Raw genomic sequence first — 21372 nt, 5'->3', positions numbered from 1 at the left:
TTTCCCGGACTCGGGACTCGGACTCGGGTGTTTTTTTGGCCGGAGTCGGACTTCGGTTGTTTTAACCGACTTTGCAGCCCAGCTTTTAAGGTTTATCGGGAGTTAAACCGCGTTTTTTCTGATGTAAAACTTACCATTAACAACTATAGATAAAGTTAAACGCATATAAACATATTTGTTTTGTCAAAACGCGCGTAAATGTCAGAATGTAACGTTGTGTGTAGTAAGGAATTTAATATATTAAATATGTTTTTTCAATTTCGTGCTGTGCATGCGCACGTCGCCTCGGGACTCGGTTAGTTTTGCGTTTACTCGAGTCCGAGCTCTGCTTACGACTAAAGTGGTATGTGTACCACAATTTAAGAACAGTGGTCTAGTTCAAGTAGATATTTTAGTGATATTCGCAATTATTAACCTCAAATCAATTTAGTCGCAAACCAGTTTTTCGTCGATGAACAGAACAATCAACTGTAGAGTGTTGGCTTAAATGTTATTACTATTTGCTTCTTATTGATTGGGTAAGCTAATCTGATTAACGCGGTCTACGCTGTCTATGTGGGTAATGTAGCTTGAAAAAAACGAAGGCTTTAATCAATTTCCAGCAGTTTCCTTGGCAAGGTTTTTTTTTGTCAATTCAAGAACTAAGTCAAATAAATTGCTGAAATTATTTTAAAACCCTCTGCATAAAATTGGAACTGAAATGTACTATTTACAAGCCTTATTTTCATTTCTCAAAGCCTTTCTCGTATTGAGGGCAACAATCGTCAATTTAAGAACACATAACTATTTCTTTGAGTCAAATGAATTACAATGATGAAATTATTTTAAAACCCTCTTGCTTAAAATTTGAACTGAAATGTACTATTTGCAAGCCTTATTTTCATTTCCTAAAGACTATTTGATGAATTGCAGTGTTGGAAACGACTGATTTCGTTAGAATTCTGAAAATATTTTTTTTTTTTAATTTTGATATTTTAATTTTGCATATCAAGTCACATAACAAACATTGTTCACATATGATTGTAATAAGCGCTGTCACATTTACGCTATCGTAAACCGCGTACAAGTTTAAAGCAGAAAAGAAAAGTACCCCAATATTTAAGGAATCAAATTTCAAGGAATTAGAACAGTGAAAACAAAAGAGGGGTTATTCAACATTGGGAATGATTTCCTTTAAAGAAAACTGATGATTTTTACAAAGTAAACTTACTTAATCATGATGTTATGATGTTATGTTTGCATACATATACATGTAAATATATAAATATAAATATAATTATATATTTGTTTGGAATGGGGGGACAAGGTTTTCGTTTTCACCTAAATGCCACTGGCAGTTTAATGAATGGTTTAACGATTTATTGTTAAAGAGCGTAGAATGCAAATCTTTGTAAAGGCAGCACAGCGCATACGACGAATAACTTTGGTCAAACGAGTTGTGGAACTCAAAACGCAAAGCATAGGCAGATTTAAACAAACGCGACAAATAGAACAAAAAATAAGGCGATGAAAACAACGTAAGTTTTCGCAATTCTGGTGTAGGCAGTATGTCCGCATATAATGGAGTCTGTTACAGAGAAATATAGCTTTCGATCTACAAAAAAACATAAATTACGACAAGGGTCCAATAAACAATTTGGCGGTTGTTTTAGTACCATTTTTGTCAATCGAAGTACCATACTAATAACTTCACTGTTGCCCAAATTTTGAAAACATTTTTCGACCACCTTGCATGCCTTTAAACAGTTCAGATCGCAGAAAATGACCTAAAAATGACCTTAGCACTTTTTCTATGGATGGTGGTGGTAACAAGGAGTGACTGAAGCAAAAACTTTGAAAATCAGTATAAATGACTCGGGCAATTTGGTTATGAGCGTGACGACATAGCAAAACTTCTATTAGGCACATTTGGAATGTTTTTTTAGGTATATAATGTGGCCACGGTTTATATGCCTATATGACAAATGTAAGATATTTTGATTTGCCGATGATGTTGAGCTATTTTTTCTTAACACAAGAATATCGATCAATATGCAAAATATTTTCTGTACAACTTGGCGAATAAGGCCATTTATAAAAGCGATTTATTAGAAAAATAAAGCGTTAGGTATTTCCTATTCGTCGCATATCATCTGTAAAGCTTTTTTCGCGGCGACCCAAATAGTAAGCGTATACGTTTAACTACGAAGTTCAGGGGCCATATGTAATTTTCCATCAGCTCGGCGTGAACAAAGCCCTAATAAGACAATAGCTTTACTAATTTTAGGAACACTAAACACGGATCTGTTTATAATCTTTAATAGAAAAAGGGTGGCCGAAATATTAGATAAAAGAGCCATCTTCTGTGCGGTAAAAAAATGAATTAATAATCTTGAGTTTGATGACCTTGTATTGTTCCGCATTTTTCACGTCAAGAAGAAATCTTGTTTAAAACCAATCTTAATAAATTTATGCGAACTACAGTCGGCGACTTAATTAAATTGAACGGCCATTCTTGGTTTGAGAAACACTGTTTTAAAGTACAAGAAAAAGGGGCAATTCAATGGAACTTATAACAAGTAAAGAAGGCTAATACAAAAAATGAAAAAAAAATTTCAAGAAAAGAAAATACACAAATCTCAATTAACTTCAATGCTTGGCAGCCACAAGCGTACGGAAACACAGCAATGACGTCACACAAATGTTAGAAGAGTGACGTCACACAATGTTGGATACACTCACGGTTTTCACGGGTCCCTGGTACGGAACTTCGGAGTGGCGTTTACCTACAAAAAAACATAAAATCATTATTATGCCTAAAATTCTAACTGTACAGCTGACTTGAAGATCTTTTTTGGCTCCTCGCTGTGCCGGCAATGTTAAGGATGTATTTTAATTTTTTTCGTTCGACGGTTGCTTATTTGTTATAAACCTTACTTACTTACAAACAAGATTCACGTTGCCAAAGGATTTTAACTTTAGCAACGATATTACAAGCAAACTTAACTGAAAACTAATGGATCCGAACCGATACTGAAGTCTTTATCAGTGTACAGGAATTTATTAATAAACACAAAAACTTACACACGTGGATTCATATCTTAATTCGAATGAGTACAAAACAATGTTATTATAACAAAAACAGCATCAGTCTAAGTTAAAAATAATCGTCAAACACTTACAAGTAACTAACTATTTGAGCTCCTACCTCTACAAGGTAGTAACACCAACTGTCGTAAGGACAACTACAATGTCAAGGCACCATGTGCTCAGTGACCTTTGACCGCAAGTAATAGAATGCTTACACAATTGAATAAGAAATAAAGCACTTATATCAAAATGAGCTTTAGCAAACTCACTGTTAATGTTAACAGTGACGATCAGGAAGGGCATTATCAGAAGAGTTGCAAAGTTATAGTTGCCCATGTTATAACAATAAATTGTTTTTAGATTCCGGTTACATCAGTATTATCTTCGTGGTATACACGTATGTACACGTCATTTGTGCTGACGTCACATACTTACTTTTATCCGACAAGGCCGATGGGTTTTTGATGGTGTAGGACTCGGGACGGAGCTTGGGCATAGCGACATCTAGCTTCTTGAAAAACCTCGTCTTTCGACTCATGCCTTGCCAGTAGATGACGCTGTTGCGCTGTAACAACAAAATTGGTAAAATTTAATCGAACCAATGTAGTTTTGCAAGAACAGAAAACAGAAACCGTATACCCGAGTCGGATCAATTGTAATTTGTAATTGGCTAAAAATTTTGGCTTAATACATTAATATTGAGAAAATTGAAGTTTTAATGCCGAAAATTGTAATTGATGTAATTAATTACAGTTTTTGATTTAATTGTAACTGTAAGCTAATTGAAACATTTAAGGGAGTAATTGTAATTGTAATTTAATTGAATTACTGTAAAAGATCTAACTCTGCCTTATACCACTCGTTTCATTGAAAAAAAAAACATGTTGCCAAGTTTTGGGAAGAGGTCACAGCTCGGATTTCGTCATAGCTTTTTATATCGAAACAAGTCAATACAGTAACTTCTCCTGCAGTGAGGTTCGAACCCACGACCTAGTAACGCAAGTTTCTTGCGGTAAAAACGATGAGGATAAATGTGCAGACAGTTCCAGAGTATTTCTACGCGTAGTACAACCTTTACAAACAAATATCGTTTTGAAAAAAGTCAAAAAACGAAAATATATTTCACCGATTATTTAAAAAATAAAGTTAATTTTAAGCTTGAAAAAACCCAAGAGCATACAAATTAAAACCAGAAAGTTTACAGTTCCTAAAATATTGTTAGTACTTCTTAAATTTACTTTATTTAGTCTTTGAACTTATGAGGACACCGTTGTTGAAATTGAAGCAGCTTAAACGTACAAAAAGATTTTGTAGTATACCTTTTGCCTCATGGCCATCTTAAGAGAAACCAAGGTTTCTTGTTTACTTTCAGCCTCCTTTTGCATCAGATTTCTGGCAGACGGTGTCACCAAAAAGATCAGCCGCGTACCCTCTTCAACTGCGCTCAGAATTCCCTGAAAGCGAAGTTAGAAAGTTGCTGGGTTAAACCTTGCTGTGCCAGCATTGTCTATATACAGTTTAAATGAATACAGAGCCGCTTTTTGAGTCTGAAAATATTATTTTGGAAAATAACTTAATTAACTGTTCTTCTAGATTAGCCCAGTTTTATATTTTACCTCATTAATTTGAAATTTCTGATATTTAAAGTGCAAATGTGATACGTGTATTGCAAAGCGATGTAACAATATTTTGGTCTTTCGTTGCGGTTTATAGGCATTGCTGAAAACATAAACGCACAGAAAGTCATTTTTAACTCGAAATTCCTAGCTTTTTAAATACTTTAGTAAAGCCCTTTTAAAATTTCGCCTAAGCGGGTAGATTTATTCTGACTGGTCAATGTCTTGTGACTAAAAAAATTAAACGGACGTGTAGAGACCACGTAAAAAAAATCGGTCTTTGACAAATATTTAACGCATAAAATAACTGACGAGTTTGACAACTGCAAAAGAAACTCACAGAGTGTGTGTCGAAGATTTTCTCATCACTTTTGAGAAAATTTGGAGTTACGACGATTACTGTGCGATGACTTTCCGCCACTGCACGCTTCACTTCACCGCACCGAAACCCTGCAAACAATCGTAGCTCCTTTTGCACCTGACGTTAAAACTATAAGTAGCGAGGCAATATAACGAAAAAGGAGCGACATCATTAGGAATCACGGGATCTTATAAAGAACACTTAATTCATTCTGAGTACTTTCTTGAACGACCTTATTATAATTTGTTAAGCCTAATTCAAGAAACAGGATTTGAATCACGGGATCTTATAAGGAACATTTACTAAGAATTGTATCAAAGAAAGTCCTGTTAAAATTGCATACGATAGGTGAAAAAGTCAATTATAGTTTTATTTATTGTGGTTTTATTATGTGTTATGCGTCTTAATTAAAGGTTGATTGTAGCGTGGTTGTATTATTAGGTTGAGATCTAAATAAGTCATAAACCTGTAAAACCCCAAATTACTAAAGGATTGGGCATTGGACGGACGTCGGACACCAACTTGATTTGGACCGTCCATCCTTGTTTAGGGATAAGAAGATACAGATTGGGTTAAGGATGAATTTGTTGGTGGAGGTCATACTAAAATCGGAAAGTTTGGGGTTAGGTAAAACGTAATTGCACCCCAACGCAGCAAATATTACATTGAAAGGTAAGTTTATTAAAAAAATAGTAGATTAACAACTGGATCTACTAGAACTTTATAAAGCTTAGGCAAATTTTGATGTAATATTCGGGGAAAATTACCTCTAACCGTCTAAACTTTATCCTTTTGCTTGCTTGAGCATAATAATGACGTCATTTGATATCAGCTTGAATGGTAGTGGTTTTTATTGATAGCATCGGCCATCAGTCTCGAACAAAACTGGATCAGACACCTTATAGTTTCAATTTTAATACCTAGGTCCGCCCACATAAACCCATACTGCCTTTATCAAACTACAGAGTGGGCTAAAATTAGGCTTACAGTTATTCCACAGCGTTGGCTAGGAAGAAGAGGTAGCATTGAATGGCCACCACGCTCACCTGACCTGACACCAATGGATTTCTTTTTTGGGGGGATGTTGTAAGAACAAGGTGTATGAGAAGAACCCAAAAACAATAGATTTACTTTTAGACCCAAACCCTACTTTTTTATAACTGTAAGTCTACTTTCGGCCCACTCTGTATAGAGCAGGGGTGTGCAAACTGCGGCTTGCAGGCATGTTTTTTGTTAGATTTGCCCACCCCTAGTTTAGAGCGTGCTGCATGCACAATAAACAATCGACCTATACGCGGCGGCGGCAAAGAATAGAAGGAACATATCGGCTCGCATGGAGAGAGTCCGGCCCCCCGAAATTCAATTGTTTTCGGGAAAGGTGTTGTGTTACTGAAATCTTTATAACTGTAAGCCTACTTTTGGCCCACTCTGTATATGTTGCTCATATTCGAGCGGTTGCATCTTTCAAAGCTGATCAAACAAAGGCTAATTGTGACGTACCTCCTGCTACCCTGCAATGCTCGTCATACACCCGGTAGCATTTGTCGTCGAACCAGTTGTGGAGGCTGTGCAAAAACTCCTTTGTGTCGTCACTGGAGGCGTCGTCACGCCCGAATGAATACGTGAGGAAGGCAGCGTAATTGCGTTTTTCTGATAAAACAAACGAATAAAGTTTTTACAGCATTTTTTTTTAGGCAAACAAAAGCAATGTTGTAACGACATTAAGTCACTATTAGCTCACCAATATTATTATAAAAATGAATAATGAATTTATTTTATAATATATTTATAATTTATATCATCAAAATTATGTACCGAAAAATAAATTTATGAGGTCATCTGCTGTTTTTTGTTTATCTTTTTATATTTATATTTTAGATCTTTAGATCTACATTGGGCACCAATATCTAATAATGGCTTATGCCACCAGAAGGGGTTAATTTGAACCTGTGTATAAGGCATGACAAACGTTAAATTGTTTACCAAATACCAGTTTGAAATACCTTTACAATAACTTTTGCGCCATTTCTTCCTTAAAAGCAGAATGTCAATCCAAAAACAGCGAGCGACCAAAAATCCACAAACCAGGAGAAGCACAACACCTTGAAATAAAAACCTTAATAATAGCACAGCACAGCAATTCTTGTGTAATGTATAAAAATGTTCACTTAAATCATATCGTTACTCAGAAACCAATCAACATTAAAACGTCGTCGAACGGGCTAAAAACGTAAGGACATTTTTGTTTGAATTATTGAACACAAAAGGGGCCTTTGTTCAAATTTTCCAGACTGAAAATCTCTTTGTATACTAAATAGTTGCACACACTTGAATGGAATAAAGCAAGGTGCACTTTAAATTCTGTAAAATTTGTCTGTCTTTTACGCAAATCTTTATTATTTGGATAACGTTTCTGAGTAATGTTTCGGAAAGTTAAAGAGAGCTGGTGGGTTGAAAAAACTTACTTTTAAACAATAGTTTCGACAAAAGAAAAACCAAGTTTTCCAAAAATCGACAATGTTATATACATCAGCGCAATTTGGCAGTGTTGTAATGACTTAAGTCACTGCTTTTAAATGACTTTGCTTGACTGACATCTTTAGGACAAATAACTTGATTCGACTCAAGTCATTGAGTGACTTGGTCTAAATTAAATGCTTCATTTAACCTTTTTCTATGCAATTGAGCTTTTTATCTCAATTTTTGCACGTGGACTATTAGAGCTATACAAAGTGTGTTTTTTTTATGTATAATTTTTAGTACATTTATTGCTCATGTTTGGACGAGTTTACCAATTTAAAGGTTTATCGTTTAAGTTTTAAATCAGTCATTTAACTGGAAGATTACTTGCTCTAAAATGAATCGAGGACTTCACTTGTGCAACAGATGAATTGGATTTGGACTTGAATTGTTGTTTTTAAAACATACTTAATAGGCAAAGGTAATTTGCAAATGACTTGTTTAGAACCCAGCTGCCCGGTTTACCTGCAACTGATGCAATCACAAGTTCAAGTGCGGTACTCGGTGGTGGAACCTGCTTCTCCACAAGCAAAAGCCTTCCAGAGGCTTGCGAGATCTGGTTGGTCACGATACAATCGTACTCGCCCAGGTCCGATTCACTCACGTTTCTACAAGAAAAAGTGTTTTTAAGGTTTTCATTCTGTGTACGATTTTTTCCTAGTTAGGGATGACGCTTTCCTAATAACACATTTCTATCTTAAAAATATTGTTTAACAAGCGCCGGGTTAATAAGTGACTGTAAAAATAAAAGATTACGAGACCAACCTTAAATAAGTGGCAAAAGCTAAAGGTGTTTATATCCTTTCATTTCCAACATATTTGTCGTTATCGTTTGCCTATTTGTCATGACGGTTTACTTTTAGCAAACCTGAGCAATTTGAAAAATATACATGTTTCATAAAAAACGTGGTGGTTCTAGTTTGAAATGCTATTGGGAGTCAAATCTGAACGTTTGAAATGCTATTTGGATGTTAAATCTGCGGTTAACTCCTGCAAAGCCTAAAAAAATAAATAAGCTGCACAATGATAAATAAACAAGCAGTGGCGCAAAACACTGTTCAAGAACGTTTTCCCACTACAAAGGCGCCAGTTTGAGAAACAAAATCCTTGATAGCATGGTTATCACAACACATATAGATACTCGTTATCAGGATGTCCGACGCTTCATTTCATTCCGAGACCCGATATTTTGGAATCAAATTATCGTGATTCGATTGAAAATGACGTCATTATCATGGTCAAACAAGCAAAACAGATAAAATTAAGATTTTAAATGGCAGATTTTTCCAAATTATTACGCCAAATTTGGCGTTTAGGAGCTACTTCCAGTTATAAACCTACAGGTGTACTTTTCCGATGTAGTCCTTATCACCGTTACTTCGCTTTTTTTTCTGTTTTTAAAGCTTTCTAAAACGCCCGAGCGTCTATGAAGATTGCATAAGCACTTGCCGAAACATATGCAAATAAAAGAATGAATCTTTTGTTATTTATTTGGGCCGCTCTTTGTCTACCGTGAACCTACAGTGTTCTGATAAATCTGTGGTGGAAACGCTACATTAGATCACAAACCTTGCCCGAAAAATCTCTAATAATTTATGTCGGATCGGCACCAAAACCACCACCAGTATAGGATGACTATAATCACACCTAATATCGGATTTGGCCTCAAATCCCAGTCATCGGACACCTCTAAACCGGACCAACATGCATAACTGGTCGTCATAAGCCTTTTCATCCTATAACTCGCGAGTAGAATTTGGCCAATTACCTGATTAAAAGTGAGATGGTAAATTTTTCGCCGATCGAGTTGTTGAATTCGGCGCATCTCGGCGTTTCATCGCAAACTTGCAAAGCAGCCCGAGCTGATGAATTTCTGCATTAACAAAATATACGGTGAAATTAAACTAAGCCTTAGCATTCTAATAACTTGAATCGAAAATTTACTTATTGGTAATTTTACGTTAATATTTTGAAATTACTTGACTTGACTGGAGTCTTTTGTTTTTAAATATCTTAACTTAAAGTTGTCTTTTTTGCAGTAATAAAACATGTTGCGAGCAATAAATTGCGTTATTGTTATTTTTACTTGAGTTATTGCTTATATTTTTTTTTTACTTGAGTTATTGCTTACTTATTTTTTATAACTTTTCTTTGGAGTTTTTTTCAAGTTATTTCCAAATAACTTGTTGCAACACTGCAAAGCCCATTATACCCAAGACCACACTTTAGATAGTAAACTCCAAATTGGTGTATTTAAAATAGTTGGATTGGTTCAAACCAAACATTAAAACTTTACTCACTCCATGCAAGTGTACTTCTCATAACTCTCCATGCTCCCTCCGATTTTCTGATTAATCTTGCAGATCGTACTAAAAATAAATAATTCGCTTTCGGTTATAAAAACGTTAAAGAAAAAAAAAGTTGGAAAATGATATTTTAACAACGATTGATATTTTAGTTTACTAAGCACCAATTCTTGTAAAAAGTTGCATGATAAATTCCTAAAAGAAACAACAAACAAAACTATAAAATTTACAATATAGTGCACATATAAGCAACTATATTTTATGGGTATTTTACTGCATAATAAATTCCTAAAAAAAAACATAAAACAGTAAAATTTAAATAGAGTCCACATCCTGCATGAGAGACTAATTTTAAATATTTTTTGCTACCAAATGGGTGGTTATATTTAATCACTTGTTCTATAACTTAGCACCAGGGACGTATTCACAATTTTTGCTTATTTTTAAAATCTTGTTTTTATATTGAAATCGAAGTCTGCATTCGAGCAAACCCTTGCTCAAAAAAGCGACTCAAAACAAATGGTGATTTTCCATGTGCAAAACTGCTTAAATGGAAAGTAGAGGTAACCTATTGAACACAAACTTTATTGGCACTGCTTGGCTCCATAAAGAATGGATTTATTCCTAACAAACAATTGATGTCGAGACCAGTGCTTCTTAAACTTCTTTAGTTTTGTTCACCCCTAGCTTATATCTTCAGATTTCACTCACCCTTGTCGCATGATATGATAAAACTATCTCGTATATATATAACAGAACAAAATGATTTAGGTTGTTTCGCAAGCTATCATCCATTTCTGACGTTTCACCCTTATTTACCCCTTTTGGTTGGTTCACCCCTGCAAAAATTTTATTCACCCTGGGGTGAACCATTCATGATTAAGAAACACTGATCTATATTATAGAGCTGGCAATTACAGCAAGCAATCAATGAATTAAATTGAACCTAAATTTGTAGCTAAAAATTGACTCGGACTCAAGTAATACAAAAACGCCGCCAGTTTGTACTCACTCGGTTTTGTTCCACGCGAACCTTTTGCTGAACTTTTGGCCGAGCGCTCCAGATCCCGAACATTCTAGCGTGACGTCATCACCAAGAGTGACGTCAACCGTGTGGGAGTTGGGCGCAATTAGGTTCTGCTTGATTGGTTCCGGCTCTGTAATGTTTTTAAGGAAAGCGTTCTGGTAAAATTATTAAGATGATTATGCTATTTGAGGTTCATAAAATCCAACAATAAACTAATTCAGGCTGCGGGCCGATTGAATTAAACGGCCAACCACATTTCTACCAGGGGCGGATCCAGTTATGTGCCCAATGCATCATTTTAAAATAAAATTTAGCGAATTTAAACCAAACATACGCATTTCTCGACCATCACGCACAAATACTTGATTTCAGTTGAATATATAGCGCGTATGAATTCGCTCGAGAAAGGCAGCAAGTGTTTTCAGGAATAACTTTTTTGGACTTTTTCAGGTAACGGAATGACGTACTTTGTGATGTCATCCAATTTGAAAGCCGTTTTCCGATTGCCCACCCCCCTCCAACCAAACAATCCTGGAACTGCCCTTGGTGGCGTCTAGTTGGAATGCCCTTCGCTACGAACTCTTAACTACAGAAAAACTGCTTCCAAACTCTGAAGAATCTGTGGCACATTTATAGATATAGATTTGCAAACAACTGTGTTGATGTGAGGTTCGAACTTACGACCCTCGGTTTGCGAAAACGATCGCGCTTAGAGCTAAAAAATCAGAAAAGCCTTTTGTCAAAGTAGGTAAGCGTTTTTCACAGAAGGCAGTCTTCGTCTCTGTTTAATGTTTAAGGAAGATGTTTAATGTGGAGCGGCCGACGTCCGACCGACAGCTTATTTAAATAGCTCTTCATCACAATTAGTTTCGCGGCCGCTTCGAGCAGCTTTTATGACGTCAGGGGAAAGGAATGTGGCCTCGACGCGAGCTCAACTTCAAACTAAGCTTGTTGTTCGTCAATTTTTATTTCCGCTCGGCCGATTATAAACCATGTGCGAATTGACGCAAACCAGGCCTTGCACGTCAAACAAGCAAGTCTGGAAAATCAGTTAAAGGGAGGCACAAAGCTTAACCAATTTACTGACTATCACGCTTGACAATCGCACGCTATTGCAAGTTAGTTTGTGTACTAACATTAGTTTGTTAGGTTTTTCATAAAACTAAAGACATTTGCCTGGAAAACTTTTGGGTTTCGCCTTAATAACGAGCGTGTTGTTACAAAAAATATACTTCAAACACTGATTTCAAAAAGAGGTAGTCTATGAAAATCAACCAACCAATACCTAAGAAAAATGACACCAAATAAAGGGTTTTTACATTAAAAATGGTATTGTTCTAACTTTAAAATCGTCCTCGCAACCCATTTTAACCATATATATATATATATATTTAAACATAAAACTCCCAAGTTTAAAACTCGTGAAACAAAGAATCAGACATTTTTGAAGAAAATATTTCGCCTAAACTGACATAGCCAGTTCCTGTTAGTAAAGTAAAGTACATATTACATAGCAAAGTAATACATAATTCTTAAAAAATGTCTAGCCCTAGGCTTCTCTTGGATTTTAAACTTTAAGTTTTATTGTTAATATACGCGTCAGTGGAACAGTGATCGACAAGCAGAAACCTGTTGCCAATGGTTTTGGATTTCATAAAGATACGCCCTTAGATATATATATACAATATTATAAAATTTCTTTGTATTTATTAGGACTTCTTGACTGTAATAAATTAACTTTATCGATAACCTACCTGAAACGCAGACCGTCTGCTGTCTTATGAACCGTGTTTGGTTGTTGTACTTCACCATGCAAGAATAACTTCCAGCGTAGGTGGAATATTCTCCTGTCAGCTGCAAAGTGTACGTATGCAATAAGCAAATTGTCTAACCCGAAAAAATTTAGTCATGAAAAAAAAGTTAACAAAAAATTACATTATTTTTTTTAGGGTGAAATAAATTAGTTTAATGTATTCGCTTTTCTGATACTAGATATAATCTCATAGAAAGCATCTATCGAGATTTTAAACTCAATTTGTACAAATAGCGCCACTTTGAAACGACGCAGATATATATTTCTATAAAAGATCACAGAATCTTTTACTGTCGTAAAAGCCAATTATCCGAACGAACACAAAATATAAATAACCAACTTTATTAATGGGGAAAAGACACCAAGATTTGGTACTTCGCGTTAAGGTTGGTTCACACTAGATGCGTCTGCCGTTAACGTAAATCGATTTGAAAAAAAACGCATTCAGTTGCGTAAGTTGAAATATTTCAACTTGCAAACATTGGTGTATTATGTCTCCTCAATGTTGGAAACAAGTCATTTACAGTCAAGTAAAAAAAAATAAAACGTCCAGGTAAAGTCATGGACATAAAAATACATCGTTTAGTTTTTTATTACTATTAAAATTTGATAAACTCTTTTTTGAAAACTATTAAAATTTGACAAACGTTTTCATTGCCGATCACCTACTGGAAAAATGACAAAAACGCAATACACAACAACCTGTTTTATGTGCAAAAGTTCTATTTTTACAAAAAAAATATTAAAAACACTTCACTTTACCCGCCAAAGGTGTCAAGTTATTTATTCAAATTGAGCCAAGGCAAGTCACAAATACTTAGATGTACTGGAGTTACTTGTCATTACAACACTGTGCCTCTTTAAAAAATACGAGATCACTGTATAATTGTAAAGACAACTTTTTACCGATTCACTCACTTCAAATTTTCCTCACCTTAATTTTGGACACAACATTTCCCGCCTCCTCATTGGCCAGCCTGGAATATTGCTGTGACGTCATTTCGACGCAGTCGCGAAACCAGGTGACGTCATAATTGAAGTTGAACCTCTCGAAGGCGAGTTCATCGCCGCCAACTGCGCGGAAAACTCAATGCATCAAATCTTGTACTAAACAGCGGTTGTTTTAATCAGTATTCCATCAAAGAAATATTTACGGTGACCAAATCTTGTTTCAATAAGCATAATCCTTAGTTAGCAGGGTCCCAAATAGATTTAAAAATTGTTAAAAGATTAGAACAATTATTTTACTAAAATATGAACAGAAGTTAAAATTTCCTATTGGTTGCATTTGCGCGAGCAAACTTAACTATAAGAAAGTGGTGTGTTGGCGGTTATCAAGGTTAAGCACCAGCACCTTACAATGTTTTATTTGCTAATGATTTATAATATTAATAAAAACAACAAAATTGTATATATTTTGAATACAATACTAAAATTCAGTCGAAAGATTCACAAAATCATGGCGGCTTGTCGCGAGTTGCCCAAGTATTTTATGAGATACATCTAACAGACTTTAGGGTAAATTTTGCCAGTATGTAAAGCTGCAGTGTCTTACCAATGCAATCGAGATGCAGATTATTCTCATCGCAAGTAAACGGTGTTTTTACCACGTCCCTGACTCTCGTGGCCTCCGCAGCGAATGTTGAGCACTCCGTGTTGAACTCGTAGCTACTCGAGGGATCGAGTGCTGTCAGCTGCAAGTCGCCGGTGCTACAAACTGAACCCGAAACCTAAACAAGAACATCAACAGGCATTATTAACCCTAACCCAAGCTATTTCAAACTGTTGTATGCTCATATATGTTATTTTGAAAAGTCCCTGGGAAGATTATTTTAAAATGATTTACGTCACGTCAATGCAAATCATGAAAAAAAACCAGAGTTGTACACAAGACATTTTGAATGATTCTAGTCCCAGTCAAACTATTTTTAACTAACTTTCAAATGCAAGTCAAGTCAATTCGAGTCCAAGTCAGGTCACAGTACCTCAAGTCAATTCAAGTCCAAGTCATGTCACAGTACCTCAAGTTTCAAGAACAAGCCACGTCGAAGCAAAACGTATAGCTAATAAAGTGACAGCCCATGTCTCCAGTTTATCAAGTGAAGTATTGACAAGGCAAGGCAAGTGTAAATCGTCACTTTGGAATCAAAATAAAACGTTAAACTTTTCAAATTGGGGAGCTCTTCCAATTCTCAGCAATTGTTTAATAAGCAATAAAAACTTGTCTATCGTGGTCCACGCGAAGCCAAAAAAAAATGTAGGGGTTTAAGAAACCCTGACATAAATAAAGAATTATTCTCCATTACGGAAATTACAAAGAGCTTTTTGTGAAATATATCGAGCATTTCCAACTAACCCTTACTTACCAACACCAACTGGTAGGTTTGGCTTTCTTCGACGCTTGACAAAACGTAGGCTTCCTCGCCAACCACATCCTCGCCATTTTCGCTAATGACGAAAGTGAAGTTGTTTTGATGGACAAGGCTGTCGTTCAGGTAAACAAGACACTATAAACGGATAAAGTAACGTTATTTTAAATTGAAAAAAAAACATGATGGTTTGGCACCCTTATCCTATCAGAAAAGCTTCTTTCTTAAGCCGACGCGAACCTAAACTCCAAAAAATTTAATATTATCTGTGTATATATTTGAAGGAAGAACAAACCTTCGATCATAAAACTTATTAAAAAATATTATACTTGACTGCGGGGTCTGTGTCCTGGCATTTTTTCCCCCGGTAAAATCATTTTCTTTTTTGGCCAGTATAAAAACTAAAATTATTACTAATACTGATACTAGTTATTATTAGCTACACCAAAACAAAAAGGCGAAAAGTTGACCTTCTGCCAGTGCGCAGTTATAACTCGGGCCCTACCTCCCTGTGGCGGCACCATCTCCCTTTGGGAATGGTTGTCCGGAGGAGGACATGAACCATTACTGACATTTCAGACATTCCCGGCCTCCTTTTTGGCCAATGGGACAAAGCCACTACCCTTTTACCTTTACTTTACTCTTACTTTCTTTTAGTTAGCAAAAAAAATTAAAAAAAATGAAGAGCAAGTAAAAAAAAAATAAATAAAGGCTTGGCATACATTTTTGGATTGTATAGTTGAACAGTAATTTTCTACACATTATCGTTGAAAAGGTGTGAATTTAATATTTTGAGGGTTGTTAAGCCTGAAAGATTTTTAACGCTAGGAAGTTAAGCTATCCTGAAAAATGAAATGTTTTAAAATAAAGGTCATGCAGGGTGAGAAATGCTGAACATTGCTGAAATACAAAAGTATATCGCTGTAAGACCATATTACTTGTTCAAACAATCAACCTTTTTCTTGACTTTAACTGCTGTAACAGACCGTCGGAAGCGCTATATAGCATCGATTGGGATTCAAGGTGGTTCGCGACTAAATACCAAGCGTAAATAGAACAGTGAAGCTTTGATGACTCAATTTCATTAACTGGACAAGAACATTTTAAACAAAATCTAAAATAAATTTATTTTCCTAAATAAGTGTCAGGTAACGACACCACTACCGGATGTCGAGAACCGACTTTGGTACAAAATTAATGCAGGCGATTACACGGTCAGATTAGAAAAACGGCGATTTACATTCAAGGTGCAGAACGAACTCACTGTTAGGGCAAAAGGCGGTTCGCCGCTTCCGAAAAGCTCGTCAATGGAATACTCCAGCAATGAGTAGCAAGTGAAGCTGGTTGGCCAACCTCTGATAACGCTTTGTGTTGACGTTGTAGCCTTAGAACACGACTTGGTCACTAAAAAAATGAATGAAACGCCATTTTTTGTTTAGTTGCGACGTTTGTTAACGATTTTGTCACAGCTATGTTTAAGGTCAAGGTATATAGTTAGATACCAGTGTTGTAATGACTTAAGTCAATGTTTTTAAATGACTTGACGCGATTTAAAAATATCAGGTATTGGAATCTTGTCAACAGGTGTATTTTTCCGACTATTCAACAACTCTGTTCACGGAAGATTCGGCCTGGAGGGCGGTGATACATTTTAGGGACGACGTACAGAACATTTCTGCAAACATTCGATCATGAAACGAGGGCTCTATGGTCGCATACGACTATCTTCTCCCAGAAAAGATTGCCCTAGCTAGCTATCAGCGTAAATCGACGACTGCGTTACCTTAAACATACATTTTTGACATGGAGTTTATTGAATTATCGGAGGAATTTTACATTTATACCTTTGCGCACACCTTCATAGTGACAGAGAAACACTGAGATCCTGGCATAAATATACGCCATTGAGCTTGCCTGAGCAAACCAGTCCTTTAGTTTTGCTGGTATCTTTGAAAATGTGCATAAAAACAACTGCGGATATGCAGCAGCAAAGTAAATATTATTTTTGTCTGGACATACGCTTCTAAAATACTGTAAACTCGGTTATAGCAAGCTTTGTTCAACATTATATTTTTTGCAAGCTTTCACCCTCGAAACAACAGTCAACGTTGTACAAGGCGCGGCCATAGTGTGTCAACTCATATTGGGAGTATTAGTTGAGTATTTATAAACAATAGGGCCAATGACCACACGGAAAACGTTGTAAAGTGAATGAATCTCGCTGTATACCATTCCTGTTAGTAAGGAGTCGCTATACTGCGCAATGTGATTAAACATACAAAGGTTTGATTTTTTACTTTGGTTGTAAACTTTAGATTTCTCGGCGGTCTGACATCGGCCGTTTTGGTGCCCACGTTTGGGCGCCCTAGTTTAAACACCGCTGTTTTGGCACCGGATTGTTTAGCCCTATTTAAATTTGGTGGTGGGTAATGGATGGGGATAGAAAATCAGTTAGTGTTGAAATTATTAGGGGAGCTGGTGACGTACTTTGGGTTGGGGGTTAGGGTTAGTTAAAAAGTTGTAGCATAGGCCTGATTCTGGCGCTTTAGTTCTCATTCCTACAGGTTAAGGACGTATTCCAAATTAGGCTGTACTACGACTATCAGGTGTTAGTCCTGTTTTGGTCTTATTCCAAAGTGTGTTTTATTACGACCTTGATGTTGTTCTTATTTTGGTCTCATTCCAAAGTGTGTTTTATTCCTACGTTGATGTTGTCCTAAATTCGGTTTTATTTCTGAACTGCAGCTTAGTTTGTAAACTTGAGAATTATCCAAGGCCGTTTAAATTTTTCTCTCCCTATAGCAGGAGCCGATTGGCTATCAAGGAAGCCGTCTTTCCTTTGCTGCAATCCGCTTTCGAAATTGGCCGGTGTCGAATGTTCAGCTCGGCGTTCGTGCATTGTGACGACCAACGGCGCCGCTATTTATGCAGGCTCGGAATTCACCTTCGACTTTTGTGAGCGAAGGCCGCAAACGTTTTGGGTCGAAACGCGATGTTTTGAAACGCGTGGAGGCGAAACTGTGGGAATGGCGAGCGCGTTTATTTTGGGAGGATTTTATCTCAAAATCGCGAAGGTCGGGATTTAACCGTGTGGCGTATATCAACAAGTTGACAACAATAACCTTCTTTAGTCCTTAAACTGTATATTTGAACCGCAAAGAGCCAGAAAACACGCACGGGGAAATCAAGGTCGCACCATTTTCCCCGATAGCATCGCGGACATATGAAAATCATAATCTAAATAGTTTACTGGGTTGCTCATAATTACAGGTACAATCAATAACAAATCTAAAAAAGTCAGCATTCCTGGTCATTTAGTAAATGCATGGCTTTTCAAGTAATGTTATGTTAAACCACTATTAAATCTCTTTTCAGGTTGCTCAACATCCTTGAATTGAATCAATTAAAAAATTGACTGTGGTTGTGTCAAAGTTGTTAATAGTGATTTCAAAACTGAGGTTCCCACACAACTAAAGTGGTACATAAGCAGCCCTTTAGTGTTATTATGGAGTTGCGATTACAGCGCTGGAGAAAGTATTTTTATCACATTATCTGACTTCAATGTTATGCTCAAATAAAGCTCAGCAAAATGTTGTATTTTAACAAAAGGTTGTACGAAGCGACAGTAAACGTCAAAGGCGCTATACGCGGTCATAAAAGGTAAAATTACCGCGTGTAAGTGTGAGAACAAAACATCGAACATCGAGGTCTCAAGCCTTTGCTACAGCTTTTGCCCTTCGGCAGTTTTGGAAAAGTCGTAAACGCTTGGGATTCGGGGATTTGATTACGTGTTTCTAGTTCTTCCATTACGATAAATTTAGATCCGCCTCTGCGCTCTTTTCTGCTTATCCCTTTCGAATCTCAAGAACTCGTGTAATTTGAAGTGGTCCGACGTTAAAATTTGCGCGTTTGGCCTTTTTTTTTCGCGAGTTTTTAGCCAAGACTTTGTACGATGCTTTATTTAATTTCGACCTGATATCAAATTACGAGAAAACTATCGTCGAAAAAGTATTTCTTTACCCAAATTGCAGAAGGATTGTGTTAATTTAAGCAAAATGCAATCAGATCAGCGAATTAAAAAAATGAAAATCCTACCAATTTGAAACTTTCGCAATCTCGCTAAAAAATCATTCGCAACAATTCATTTTCCTAAATTTTGCATTTCTCCAACATTTTGTTTCAACAGCACAAAACGTCAAACCAATTTTTTTTCCGCAAATTTTAACATTATTTCGTTTAAGGTGCAAACTTATTTAAAAGGGCTATGTTAAGGCAAGTCGTTCTCAAACTTTTTATTTTGTAACGACAATTGTTCGACTTGCGAAGCACCAATAGATGGAAATTTCATTTGACAATTAGTTTTACACCCAATTAAATTGATTTTTTGTTTAATTTAGAATAGCACATTCAGTTGATGTAGTTATTTAAATCATTTCAAGAACGAAATCGAGTTTATAAAAAATCGACTTTTTTTCCTGCGACGCCTTCAGGAAATTAAAAAGGCGCATCAGGGAGTAACGCCGCACACTTTGAAAACTATACGCTTTTAAGTCACAATTTACATTAGAAAAAAATGTATTCGTTTTTTTAAGTTGTATTTCAAATATGAATAAAACGCTCATTTAAATTTTCCAATAATAACCTATTATTATGGAACGATTATTATATATTTTTATTTCGAACGAATTAATCTGTAATCATATATTTTGAAAATAAAGGCAGCGATCCGACATATTGATGCATCTTTTATAATCTGATTCCGATTTTTGAAGACAGAATTCGCTAACCTTGCCATTTCGCATTACGACACATCCTACTGTATATACAGAGCCCGAATAATTGCGGTCAATTTCGCAATGGACGCCCGAATAGTTTATTTGCGCAAGCCAAGTGCGAAAAGAATAACAACCGTGGTGCGCGGCCGCCTGCCTTTAAGCGGCAACATCCCGCAGCCAGCGAATATGAGACCGCGCCATGGAGTTATAGGCTTTCTGTTTCGTTCAGCGGCTGTAGCCTGAACAACAAACTATTAACATATTGCTGTCAGATCGTAAGAAATGCAGCGAAAATTTGCCATGAAAACATGCAATGGATTAAATATATTAATATACATAACGGAGTGTTGCTCTTCCAGCAGTATATATAATAGATCGACGTTTCGACGTGCTATACAGAGCTATTATATATACTGCTGGAAGAGCAACACTCTGTTATACATTATGCCTGGCAGCAATAGCTTATTTCATATTTATATACATCTGGAAGACAACATTTTTCCTAGCGTTTTGCTTGTCGTATTTAACCATATTAAAAAATGGCGATATACGCAAATCACCAGCTACAGCTATAAATAATGAAAGCGTCTTTGTTGTGGCTTGAACACTTTTTTTACATTTTGTTTAAAATATAAATATGTTTCACCAAGCGTAACGCTTTATGCGAGAGTTTTACTATTACGACTTAAAATCTAAATGACAGAAAGTACAAACTGTTACGTCAAATTGTTAAGATACCTTGACAAACATTTGTATTATTTATCATAAACCAAGGTAAGCTGTTTTAGATCTTATAACCTCCCATGGATATTATATGATAAGGACAAAGGTCAGAAAATTGCAGTGTTGGAACAGGCATAGACACCAACATAAACAATTATAATATACTATTTTACCAGCAATTGCCTTTAGTTTATTTGTAATGCTTACAAAACCCTACAAGCGAAATATGACAAGATTTATTTTGGAATCAAGACAAATAAAAAACAACAACTTACCTGTTTCCACCTGTGCAAATGTGCAATGCCGCGCGGCACACAAGGCAATAAACGCCGCAAGAAATCGTCGAAAAAACTCCATGTTGCTTTGCTGCCAGCCGCCTTGTTGTCACCCGTTTTGCTAGAAGTGTTGACGCGAGCGACCTTTATAACTCTCTTAGCTTGGAGAATTTTCTTTTTTCTCTCCAGAGAACCAGTGTCGCCCCCTTTATCTTCAGTATAGTTGAACCGCCTTGTGATCCAGTCTTTTAATAAATACATATAACTATGGTGGACAAACTTTTTAGTTCGCGAGCCGCATTTCAAATCTAATTCAATATTTAATATAGGATTGTTGCACTGAATGTGTGATAATAGAAATCACCTTGATTCTTGCAAGATAAATATCGACCTTTATCCTTGATTGGTAACACCAATGGAATCTATTTGAATGAGATATGCTAACGATGCCTTTGTTGGCGAAATATATATAAATCTTTTAAGATCTGTTAAATGTGTCGTACCTGAATTGCAAGCTT

At 36.1% G+C, this 21372-nt stretch overlaps 1 protein-coding gene across 1 annotated transcript; it reads right to left on the bottom strand.

The window, feature by feature from the left end:
- Nucleotides 1–1081: 1081 nt before the first annotated feature.
- On the bottom strand, nt 1082–20960 carry LOC146137004 (interleukin-1 receptor-like 1). Its single transcript, XM_083395534.1, has 16 exons — nt 20855–20960; nt 16346–16485; nt 15079–15219; nt 14268–14442; nt 13647–13786; nt 12654–12753; nt 10885–11029; nt 9867–9935; nt 9335–9439; nt 8032–8174; nt 7050–7148; nt 6547–6696; nt 5026–5135; nt 4389–4523; nt 3505–3634; nt 1082–2765 (listed from the first exon to the last, which is right to left on the bottom strand). The coding sequence occupies exons 1-16, from the start codon at nt 20934–20936 to the stop codon at nt 2698–2700; spliced, it is 1932 nt and encodes a 643-aa protein (XP_083251660.1). The 5' UTR covers nt 20937–20960; the 3' UTR covers nt 1082–2697.
- Between the last annotated feature and the right edge of the window lie 412 nt (nt 20961–21372).

Source organism: Ascidiella aspersa, chromosome 8, assembly GCF_963924565.1.
Source record: "Ascidiella aspersa chromosome 8, kaAscAspe10.2, whole genome shotgun sequence".
Classification (NCBI taxonomy): domain Eukaryota; kingdom Metazoa; phylum Chordata; class Ascidiacea; order Phlebobranchia; family Ascidiidae; genus Ascidiella; species Ascidiella aspersa.
The sequence above is the reverse complement of the archived record's forward strand: the minus strand, read 5'-3'. Positions and strand labels throughout refer to the sequence as shown.